The sequence below is a fragment of the Acanthochromis polyacanthus genome, chromosome 3 (genome assembly GCF_021347895.1).
Source record: "Acanthochromis polyacanthus isolate Apoly-LR-REF ecotype Palm Island chromosome 3, KAUST_Apoly_ChrSc, whole genome shotgun sequence".
NCBI classification, from domain to species: domain Eukaryota; kingdom Metazoa; phylum Chordata; class Actinopteri; family Pomacentridae; genus Acanthochromis; species Acanthochromis polyacanthus.
Window position 1 is genome coordinate 3,142,734 of NC_067115.1, and position 12,838 is coordinate 3,155,571.

The 12,838-nt window shown below is 38.5% G+C and overlaps 1 protein-coding gene across 1 annotated transcript in view; it reads right to left on the reverse strand.

Annotated features, from left to right (window-relative positions):
* The window catches only part of LOC110951180 (voltage-dependent T-type calcium channel subunit alpha-1I-like), a 285,257-nt gene that overhangs the window by 86,220 nt on the left and 186,199 nt on the right, over positions 1-12,838 (reverse strand). The window contains exons 11-14 of the mRNA XM_051945256.1: positions 7,175-7,326; positions 4,035-4,220; positions 681-798; positions 78-233 (exon numbers count right to left, since the gene is read on the reverse strand). Coding sequence (XP_051801216.1) covers positions 78-233; positions 681-798; positions 4,035-4,220; positions 7,175-7,326 — 612 coding nt within the window. The remainder of the gene's footprint in view (positions 1-77; positions 234-680; positions 799-4,034; positions 4,221-7,174; positions 7,327-12,838) is intronic.

Below are 12,838 nucleotides of genomic sequence, written 5' to 3' on the forward strand. Positions count from 1 at the left end.
AATATTCAGACATGGATCCATTACGGAAACAAGCAGGTAGAAGCCACGTGACAAGACTTGGCACTAAGCTGCCTTACCTCTGCCTGAAAGCCTTCAACCAAGATGGCCACCAGCAGGTTGAAGAGGACGTAATTCCCGAAGGTCATGAGGGCCACAAAGTAAAGAGCAGCAACCGGTGACGTGGCTGCCATCCCGTTGTACAAAACCGCATTCCAGTCCTCCTGGGTTAGAATCTTCAGAGAATTACATCGATAAACACACATACGTACATTTATTAATACAATTATTAGCAGAATTCTGCCACTATGCTAACATGTTATTAGCGGATACTAAAATAATTTTCATTTTCAGGCTAAGGAGTTTAATTCAAAGACATTTTGCACGTGGGTTATTATAGATCAGTAGTTTACATTTGATGTTTTTTTATCATCATCATCATCATCATGAATATTTCAGCAAACATATGTTTTCCATTTAATCTTTTAAATTAATTAATATTTTGTAGAAATCAGTTACATGAAAAAAATCTTTTTTGGGGATTGTTTTGCCAAAAAAGCCAAATTATTCTGATGATGATTTATGACTTGAAAACTGCCAAGAGGGTACTTTTTTTATCTGAGCTGTATGTGTAACCGCTTAATAAATGTAATCTGCATATACAGAGAAATGTAGTTCATCACCTGAAAAACAGTAACAATGGCCCACAGCAGGGAGTCAAAGTTCTTCCTGTCTGGTACTGTGTCTCCGGTCTCCGTCTTCAGACTGAATTTACAGCCAAAGATGTGCATCCCGAGGATACTGCAACAGGAAATGCCGTACAAATAAACATATCTGCATAAATTAGAATTAAATGTGGATCGCTGCACATTTTTCAGGGCATGAATAACACAGCTCGTACTTGTAGAGTGCTTGGAGAGGATTTGGATAATTAAAGCTTTTCCATGTCTAAGCTGCTTTTATATGAAACTCTTTGTGTTATCACTTGTTTTTCAACTACAACAGTTTCTTGGTTGGGATTATGAGGATAAATGTAAATGTCTGAATTCAACTAAAACTTAAAGAGTGTTTACAGAAGATGTTATCTGCTCCAACGGCCTTGTTGTCACTGCAGAATGCCACACGGATGATTTTCAAAGTAAAGAAATGGATTTTTTAATGTGTTGTTAACTGCACACTATTGTTATATTTTCATGGCATTGTTTGCCTTTGTAAAGTGTCTAGTGAGCAATGCTAATTGCAAAACATGTCTTACGTAACCAGGACCTGGGAACAGTATTGCTATGGATAATTGTTCTAAAAGCTGTGTTGATAAACATGATCATTAATTAAATTACAAAGGCAAAAGAACACCACAGACCACGGATTCTGGAAGTGTTATGACTCCTTTACTTTTTGCACTCTTTACTTTTTTTTTTCTCCACAGATACGCTAACAGGTTTTCTTTCCCCTTCCTTAGAAGCACAGTCTGTATTTTTGGCTGCTAAAAGGTCTCTCAATCAAAACGACAACAAAAGACACAACTTGATGATGTTGTGAAGAAACATGGGACTGCTGACTTCACTTCCATTGCTGCTGAAAATCTGAGGACCTGACTGCAGCATGTACTGTATAAAGTAGGAAAGTTTAACATCCCACTCGCCACGATTTCAGTGATTTAACTGTTAAATTTAGGCGTGGTTAAAGACTGACTGTGACTGGATGCTAGCTGTTAGCATCACATTGTTAGCTGCTGTATGAAAAACGGTGTAGTATCCTTTAGGGTATCTGAACACAAGAACATTGATACATCCCAGAGCAATTACTCAACAGTGACCACACTGGAAAAATGCCCCTCTCAAAACAAGAAAAAAATAACTTATTTCAAGGAACTTTTACCTTGAAATGAGTGTAAAAAATCTGCCAATAGAACAAGTGAAAAATGGCTTCATAGGATTTCTAGAAATAAGATGTGATATTTCGAATCTTGAGATCTCAAAATTAGCTGCGAAGACTTATTTTCAGCTATATTTTACCAGGAATGTCAAGCTTAGGTGTCTTAACCCTCCTGTTGTCCTCATTTACGGCACCAAAAAATTATTTAACTTGTCTGACAAAAATCCAAAAATTCAGCAAAAAATTCCCCAAATATATAAAAATTTGCAAAATCTTCAGGAAGAAAATTCCTTAAAAGTTTCCCTTTTATTTAAAAAAAAATACCCAAATTTGGCAAGAAATAAAAATTTAATAAATACATAAATAAAATTGCAAATATTTTCAAAAAATAAATAAAAATCTTCCAAAAAATCCTAACAATATCTAAAGTGATTACACTTATATCAGTAAAACTTTAATATTTTCTTTAAGAAAATTCGGGAAAAAAATCAACCAAAATCTTGCGAAATTCGCTGGATTTTGGTTGATTTTTTTCATGAATGTTCTTAAAGAAACTTTTTTTTTAACATTTCTTCTTTCCATCAAAACATGTTCAAAAATTTCCCCAAAAATGTTGAAAATGTTAAAGTGTTCACTGTGAAAATATATTTTTTTCCCCACATTTTCAAACTTTAAAATGGGTCAATTAGACCCGCAGGACAACACGAGGGTTAAACAAGATAATTTCAAAATTGTTTGACTTAACAAGATATTTATGATGCATTGTCTTAAAACAAGTCCTTCCATCTTGCTAGAATGGGATGCAAGTGCGATGAGACATTTTGACTAAAAATAAGACAAATACACTGGTAAGATGTTGAGTTTTTGCAGTGCAAAGACTCTTAAAGCTATAAATTTTGCATGGAATCATTTGGGTCACCCTGAGAAGACAACCGATGAAGACTTCTATTCCAGTCATTCATCTGCGCTGTGCAGCAGGTAACAAACAAGGGGGATGCTCACAAAAGACAATTTCAAGCCCTCTTGGAGATCCTGAAGATGTCTCAGAAGAAGTGAGTGTTGGTTCTGAGCCTCTACAGACCTCTTCAGAGCAGAGGAGTTGCCTACCTCCCTATGATCTGTAACTCACCCGAATGATATGCGATTATTAGAGCCAGTACAGACACCCATTTTAGAAAGTAAAAAAATTCTGATCATCGGATATATCTCGAGTTATCGTAAACACCGGACACAAACTATGTGACATTATTTCTAATTTAACCCAAGCATCTTTTTCTGCACTGCACTGGGAAAAAATAAAGTAAAAATACTGTTTCCCATCGGCACATATCGAACAACAAATACTACACTACAATATATCTGTGAGAGGCCGATGCCAGCCACTAAGCAGCTGACCAATATATAAATAAGACTCTAATCTTGATGTGAAAATGTTTGAAACAAAATACTTCTTACATTAAAATAAATCCTATAACAGAACAAATTGAGCATAATCTCAACGGGATCATTTTCTGAAACTACAATCTGTAGAATAATGCCAAAGTAAGTGCTTGTATTTGCAAGTGGACCCTGTGTGCTCAGGCATGTCTGAGGACACAAAAGGTTTTGAGACTGTATTGAAATTAACTCAGGGTCATTTTTCTTCGCCATGTCATACAAAACAAAATCTGAGGAACACGTTTGATTGGCAAACGAAGCTGAAAAGGAGGTAAACAAGGACAGCAAGTGATGTGGATATTGCTCGTCTACTCAAAGACCTTTAAAGATTTCAAAGTGTTTTTGTGTCGGTGCTTGAGAATCTCCAAATGCGTTCTTGTTACGTTGCTGTCGCTCTTTGAGTGTCTGCTTGTTAAAACCTAACCACATCTCCAAGTGCCTGCTTGTTATTTCGCACCCAGGGTTAACAGCTGCTGCGCAACACTGTGACCTTCTGCGCTTCAGTGGTGGCTATTAAGCAGGTGTACAGAACTTTGAAAAAGACACGAGCCAGCACATGCAAACACACATATACTCATATAAAAGCGGAGGGTAAACAAAGACCTCTTTCATAGTTATATCCCTGAAAACAACTCAAAACACTGTGAGAACAAAAGAATGATAAAGAGCAGGAGAAACTAGTCAGACCAACACAAACGCCCCGCCCATTTACAATAACTCCTTACCTAAAGATGAAAATGAAGAGCATGAGCAGCATGCAGAATGTGGCCACGTTGTCCATGGTCTTCATTAGGACCACCAGCTGTCTCCTCAGAGCTGGCATGAATCTCACCAGCTTCAGCACCCTCAGCAGCCTGAAGGTCCTCAACACAGACAAACCGCCATCGGACTGGCCGACAATCTCACAGACACTGAGGGGAGAAACACAAGCCACAAAGACAACACGGCAATATTAAAGAGGCACTAATAAATCATTAAGCAACTATCAATGCTACTTTTTATCAATGCTGTTTAATATAAAATGATCAAATATGTGATTTTATATAAAAATAGAGAAGCAAAATTGTGAATTATGTTATGACTTCTTTTGTTTTTAATGTCCAATTTAATGGTTCTTGAAGCTATTACTTTCTAGAAAAGCTGTAAATTGGAAGCACAATAAAGGCAAGGCGAAGGACAGAAAGGAGTTAATACAAATTAACTATGACCGGGTCTTGGAAACTATGTAAAATACTGGGTTGCGGTTAGAAGTAAAACATTGCTGCTGTGGGAAACAAAAAAGGTGCAAGTTCCATTCATCTGTTGCAGGATGCAAACTGCCATCATCACCCTCCTCTACACCCTTACCATTCCCTGTACAGCACAAGCCTCTGGACTTCATGTGTTGGCACTGAATGCTGGCATGTGACCTATGTGCAGATTTGGAAGTATGAATCCACCCAAAATGAATGTAATTTCTAGAATTAAGGGATGATATTCCAGACATCATTTGCCCCTGCAAAGTGTATTCATACGCCCAAGGGCGTCAGTTTGTTTTTAAAAGTGGGGGGGATGGAGACCACAGCACTTTGAGAAAATGTCAAAGAACGGCAGCAAAATGTCACAGGCTGGGCTCAAACTCACAACCACCACACCAAAGACGGAGGCTCAACCTGCTAAGCTATCGGTACATGCGTCTAAAGGGGTCTGTGGGCCGCTATAGTACTAATTCTCCCGGGCCGAAATTTTGCCCCTGCACGCCTCTGGTCGGAGCTTCCACTTGGCACGGGCGCAAATTTAGTATCTGCACGTTTTTTTTTAACCTCACGAAGGTGTGCTGCATGTCTGTGCAACTCTCGGCCGAGTGCGGATGGTGCGTTCAGGAGCGTCGGAATTTTCTATACTGCTGAAAATAACTGGGTTTACAACGGCTTACATGTGAAGAATTTGAATGTGTTGGAGACAAAATGACCCCTGACAAAAAGTGGGGGGGGCACGTCCCCACCGTCCCCCCTAAACTGACGCCTATGCATACGCCCCCTGTCAAAAGTTTTAGGACACTTTTTCATTCAAATAAAGTAGAACCTGTCCTACAACTTTTGACAGGGGGTGTATCTACCAAATTTGGTACACATATGCAGCACATCAGGCTGAACAAAAAAGTTAGTGACAGCCACATTCCAAACCCAACAGGAAGTGAGATATTTTGGGTTGAATGTCAGATTTTGCCCATTTTTCATTTTTTTTCTAGAGGGAACTCCTCCTCGGGGGAAACTCCAATTCACCTCAAATTCAGCCGTTACATACAGGAGGCCTTAATGATCCAAAGTTATTAAAATCTTTTTCCAAAGTCAAAGGGCGTGTCCGTGGCGGCCTCTGGAATTTTGATCCTTCGCCATGAAATTTCAAATGCTGTGTAAATGCCCTGAACATGCTCCAATCTGCCTGAAACTTTACATGTATGATCAGAGTCCTGCCCTGATCACATCCATATGATGAAATACACCCCCTGTCAAAAGTTGGAGGACAGGTTCTACTTTATTTGAATGAGACAGTGTCCTAAAACTTCTGACAGGGGGTGTATATAGAATTTTCAAATTAGAAAGAAGTGGGAAACTAGAATGAGTCAGATTTCCTGAAAAAAATAATTTCAAACTGCAGTTTCTCGGATTTCAGCTTCATCATCAGAGGTGAGCACATACAGCAGGTACAGTGGACTGTCATGTCATCCACGGCCAGTAGTGTTCTGGTTCATTGTAAGTCACGTGTGTCTCCAGAATGCATCGCTTCTTAAATTCATCTAAATTTTTCAGTGATTTGAGCCGAGTACATGACTAATTCTTGAAAAAATGCTTGTTTTATCTTATCTTCCAGGAATTAATACATCCGCTTCTGAGGCTTTCCTACGTTTCGGACACTGCATCAATCTCTTTCCTAAATTGTTTTAATCAAAATGTGTTAATTACTGTTTGCTGCTGCAGAACAACCACAGCAGGGGATCACTGAACTTGTACTTTATCGCCTTTTTGCGTTCTGGTTGATATTTATTAAGAACAGAGAACCGTTCCCTCGTGGAAAATCTGGCTTTAAAGAAATTTGTCTTCTGATGGTGGAAGCTATCAAAGGCTCCACTCAGCATATCAAAATAGCGTTGGCTATTTTCGACAAAGACTGAATAGGAGCACTTATACAGAGCAGCTCTGCATGAATAGCTGAGGACATTCAGATAGATGAAGAGAGGGAAACTGGTGATGTTGCAAGAGATAAGAACACAGATGTAGATATGTTCAATCAACACGTATCTTCTGTGATGGGCTGCACATTTGATCTTGTTCGGTTTTACTTGCTTTGATGTGTATTTGATCTCAGGGTTATAATGGGGATCACAGACAAAAGCGCCTAACCAGATGAAATGGAGAAAAAAAATGCCAGCAGATCAAAGGCATAGCCACTCACCCGAAGCTGTAGGCACAAACAACAAAAGACAAAACCTGTTTGCTGCCGTCTGACGCTTTGGCATCCAAATCCATACGGTACAGGTGGTGTATGTCAACGAGGTGGACAACAGTTTGACAAAGCATAAATAATTTAACTGCGCGACCTCTTTCCACAACAGTCTGGCAAACCTCCAAAAAACAAGTATGATGGCTGAATTACAGCAGTCAGCATTTGAGGAATATAATAATTTTGTCTAGCTAAAGCCATTTTCTTTCCAGTTTCAATACAATATACTCAGGACGTCTGACCTGTATAACAGTTTAAAACAGAGCAATGCCTGAAATGTGGGCCTCTACTGTATGCAACACTGCACGTCATGCCTGAAATAAGTGTGCAAGTGTAGGAAACAATCACAGCAAACGCCCATTATGCAGCATTTCACTTGTACCTGATGATGACAATGACTCCATCGAAGACATTGTAGGGGTTTCTCAGGTAGTTAAAGGAGCCGAAAGCTGTGATTTTAAGGATCATCTCCAAGGAGAACATGCTGGTGAAGACGATGTTGCAGATCTCCAGAACATTTGTGAGCTCCTCTGGCTGGCAGAGCAAAGAGAGAGGTAAAACCACGGGAATTTGGAAAACAAAGAAAAGAGAGAGAAGGAGAAAATGGAGAAAAAAGGACAAGTTAAAGCAGAAACAAATGCTAAATTCACTTGATAGTCCAGTGTAGCTGGAAGATCGAAAGAACGGATACAAAAATGAACAGAAAACATTGGAGAGTAAACACAAATTTCAGCTCTATGAGAACTGCGTTGTGCTATTAAAAGGATTTATCATTTGTACAGGGGCCATGAGGTTTTAGAGGTTGAAGGCAGATAAAAGTTAGCAGTAAGCTAGCCAGCTATTTGACACATGACCGATGGGTTAATCAGGTCGGCATCCTATATGCTTTAGGCCTGCTACATACATGGTGGCCAACAGGAATTAAACTAGATTTGAAAAACTAAAGAACAGTAGATAAAACAAAAAAAATATAGAAAGTTTTTTTTTGTTATGAATCCATAAACCAAATCTCAGGTCAATCAGAATGTGCAATCTACTACGCTTGTTCTTTTATATATTTATGAGTCAGAATGCTCAAACATCAAAGGCTTAAATCCTGGGAAAAAGGGCAGGGAGGATGTTTCGTTGCAAGTAGGAATTTTTTTTTTTTTGCAAACAAATATATTAACAAGCAGTGAAATAACCAGTGTGTTGTTCAGATATTGTCTGCTCTGAGCTGACATCCTCAGGCCTACTATCTGCTCCAATCAAGCACAGCAGCAAGAAGCAGGCAAACAAAATATAATAATCTGTCATCAGTTATTAATGTTGCCCGTGCTACCATTAAAGAGATACAGAACTCAGTCCACCTTGAAGACCAGCTCAAAGACTAAATTTACGCTCCAAGGAATGGTCTGGAGAGCAACGATGTAATACATCCATTCAGTCCTGGATTGCTGTTTTACTGCTGAAGTAATAATTAGCACTTGAACACGCTGCCAGGATTGAAATAAGTCCACTAAGTCCTCTTAACACTTGAATATTGGCAGGAGCACTTGGTTTTGCCTTCCATTGTATGCCTTTACGGTATTTCTGCTTCTCTTTCTTGCTGCCAGTCTCTACATCAGTATGTCTTTTCCACTATCTCTGATGCTATTTCAGTTCTTCTCTCTTTTTCTGTTGTTTTTCAGCTTCTGTCTCAATATGAGGAACACACACATACACGTACACACACATCCAAAGGGCTAAATTTGGCACAATCGTGATTTTTCAGCACATCACTATTCTAGAGTTCCTCTGTAACTTCAGCAATGACACTTCTGACATTTCACAGCCCCAGAATCAATAAGCACTGTGTGTTTTGCATTTACATGTCTATCTGTGTGCTTTTGTGCGCTTGTTTGTACCGCTGTAAAGTGTGTGCTTGTCACTCCTAATGAGTGTTTAGCAATGTGAAAACATGGGCTAATGATGTATGCCCACCAGTGTCCAGACCAGCCGAACAGTGCCGGCAGCCCCTGGAGATCCATTACTGCCGTCTCATTACTCCAGACCTGGGAACAGATCTAAAGACTGGTGTTTTCCGGTCGGCTGATGCATGGAACAAAATAAGAAAAGCAAAGGTTTTATATCTCATTGAGGATTTGCTGCTGATTGAGAAAAGTCAACATCTTGCACTTGTTAAGTGAATCAGTTGTTCCTTGTATAACTTCTAACAGATAAATCCAGATAAGTCCACAGCGGTGGATTTGTAGAAGGATCACAATCATGCGATCACCAGCAGGCAGCTGGCGTAGCGTTCACTCGTTGTCATGGTTACAGTGATGCCGTGTCGCTATCTCGCAACGATACAGAAATCTTTAACAAATCCTTGGATCCAGACTATAAGCTGCATCACTGCCAAAATCTAATGAGGTGGTCCTTGTGTCATTTCTGACCTTCCCTGAAAATTTCATCCAAATCTGACATTCCGTTTTTGAGTAATGTTGCTGAAAGACAGACGGACAGACAGACAAATGTACGCTGTCACTTCACTCCGCTGTGTTCCTTGCTGGAGTAAAATTACATGAGAAAGATATGTCTCATAGCCAAGTAGCTTGTAGTGCATGAACAGCAATTTGAAAACATGCATTAATCAACAAACTAATTAACAAAAGCATTAGAGGAGGTGAACCGCGCTGCTCTTATCACAGCACTGTCAAACCTCACAAGTTGTTTTAGGCTACGCTAGGGGCGGCCTGCTTCTCTTTAATTACTGGAGAAGTTCCAATCAATTATAATTTCTAATTAAACACATGATTTTTGATTGTGCGACTTCATCACCAGAACCTGTTCTTTGGCTTCATAATGATGATCGGGACCTTTCCATGACCTCTGTCTACAGAGCTCAGTGTCAGCAGATGGCAGATTTGAGGTTTTTAATGATCATTTTTAATACCACTTCAAGGAAAGTTAAAACCTTACACTTAAATAAATACCGTATAATTATTGTAAAAGAAATATTAAGCCGAGCTGTATCAGAGAGACAGATGACAGTGACTAATGTTGACATGAAATGAAGAGTTCATTTGCAAAAACAGATAACTCCGTTTTGATAAATTTTCAGAAAACTTTTTTTTATTGTTTCCTTGAGATAATATCAATCAAACTGAAGTTGAGTGGATTTGACTCAGTAGAAAAATACATGACAAAATAGAGAAAAAAATAAATTATAGGTGTTATAATTAATATCATCTCAAGTAAACAATAAAAAATGAGTTTTCTGAAAACGGAGTTACCTGTTTTTCCAATTGAACTCTTCAAATACAATATTCATTTATACTATTGTCTAATAATGTAGTCTATGTGTAGGCCAAATTAAGTTCTATAGAAATGACAGTTATTTAAAAGTTAAATCTGATTAGAGTGTTGCAGTCCTTTGATAGATATAGTTACTTTTGATCTATAATCTAACATACTGAAGCTGAACATGATCTCATTGACCGTACAGGCTCTTACTGCCTCTCAGTAGGTCAGAACCGTGTGAAAATTTCTAAAGCACACCGACAAGGCCACTGATACCAAATGATTTAAGACTCATTTAAACATATATTTTCAGTACAAGTCGTTTTATTAATGCATCCCACATCCTCTATAAACATATAGAAGCATTTAGGTTTGTTAACAAATGCTGGAATTTTGGTTTCATGCTAAGTCCATTAATAGTCACATGTTGTATGAACTGACTAAATCTGTTGTAATACTCATTATCATAAATAAATAGCTGATATTACAGTTACATAAAATGAAGAAACAAACAGAGTTTTTCATCAGTTTTCACTACAAGATAGCCGTGTATCACCCTCTGCACATCTTTTGAGTTGTTTTCACGGTGACAATACATTCCTCCCTACCTTGTCTAAGCAATAACTGTAAGTGAACATGTGGGACACGAGTTTGTTTTAATGTATACATGAGTTTGGGCAGGTTGGATGTTTTGCGTATGTGTTTTTCAGACTCTAGCCGGCCACTGAATCAGAAGTTAAAAAGACTGCCGGTATTATCTGTGCTATTTTTTCACTAGCTGGAAAGAAAACTCTGATCAAATAGGCATGTTTGGATAGGCTGAGCCCACTTTTGCCCATATTTACAATAGACCTGCTCTCTAATGGTAAAAAGGAAACTAATCAAAAAACATTTTTTTTTATTAATAAGGAGTCCAGTGATGATCCAATTATTTAACAATTCTCGAACATTTTGCAACAAACTCAGTCATTTCAGCCTATTCATTGCTCTAGTGCTGTCTAAGTTCTGTTGTGCAACACCTTTTTAACAAAGCATTTCTACGATGTGTAATAACCAAAATCATCAGCTGTGGCACTATGGAATAGTGCAGCAATGGAATAATGGAATTCATAACAATTGAAGAATCTATAAAGTTGCTCACAATAAATCTAAAATACTTTGTCACTGTGTTTGTGCAAATCTGAATGAGGATCACAGCCTTAATAGGGCTTGGACCCCTCATTATTAATTTTCCAGGTGGAAAATTACATTTATTACCAAAATAAATTTTACATGCAGGGTCTCAGTAACCGACAAATCCAATGTGACTCTAAATGACAATCTACTGCTTATGATCAACAAATATCGCCATTGTCTGCTCTTAAGTTATTTCAGTTCACATTTGACAGCCAACAAACACCTGACCAGACTGTGACCGTGGCTGCTCCAACAATATCATTCCAGTCATTTCCCTTTGGTTTCAGTCTTGACATTTTGGCAGAGAAAGACAATCATTTAGTAGCGTTATTTGATCTCCATCCATCCCTGTCTAATCTGCAGAGTGACTGTCATGCTGATGCATTATTAATTCCCAAACAGCTGCTGAATTCTCTCAAGTGTCTTCTCACTTGAGCAATTCATCCAGTTCAACGGGGATATAGAGTGGCAAGAGAAGTGAAGGCTTTGGAATGAATTTATGTGGTAATTAATCTTAAAAACTCTGTTTAGATTTGCATCAAAATTACAATTATGAACAGTCTGTTTTAACTAACACATAAATCATTGTCCTTGCCCATATTTAGTATTACATGCAAACACTAATGGTGTAGGGCTGTAACAAGGACATGAACCCTCATCCCATAACATCAGCAAAAGTCAGCTGGAGTCAGGAGCTGGTAAACCTGAAGTCCAATCAATAAAACAAGAAGGTGTGGGTTAGAGCTACTTTAACTTGTAAAAAACATCCAAGCATTTGAGTTTGTGATTTACAACAAACATAATAATAATAATAATAATAATAATAATTTGCATTTATTTGTTTTTTTCTCTGTCTGCATTTATTCTCATTGTTTAACTCCACAGAAGGGGTGTCAACATTTTATGAGATTAATGCTTATTTCAGTCCTGCAGCCAAATATTTCATTATTTAGTGCAAGCTAAGCTGACATTCTTTATTAGAATTCCCTGTTAAGAGCCTGGGAGGGCATTGCTACACCTCAGTGGTGACGTGAAGGGAAACAAAGGGTGGCATTTATTTGTGACAATTAAATTACAGCACTGTGAAATGTTGCTTTTCACTTATCCCGATTGGGATCAGAGCCCAGGGTCAGCCATAGTACAGCGCAACTGTTGCAGAAACTTCTAAATTGCATGAAGCTGGAAAGGTTTAAAACACTCTCAGATAGTTTTCATGGTGGGATAACTGAACACCAAAAACCACCTTGCTCATCCACAACAATCCAGCCCGATCTCACGAGGATTCGTGAAACTGTTACGTAAATTTTTGTTTCGGTTTCGTGCGCACCAACACGATTTCGTCATGTTTTTCGTGCCGCTCACCACGAAATGCGCACCAATGTATTTTAAACGGCGGACTTTTCGTGCCACCCAGAACGTATTTCAAACGAATGTGTGTATTATATTTTTAATGTAAAACCATGGCGAATCCAACGCTATATTTTGCATGACATCGTCCCTAACCATAACCCTAACCATAACCCTAACCATAACCTAACCATAGCCCGGTGGTACACTTACCAATTTGCATAGGAATTTCAAGAATGTCCGGCGGCCGCAAACGCGA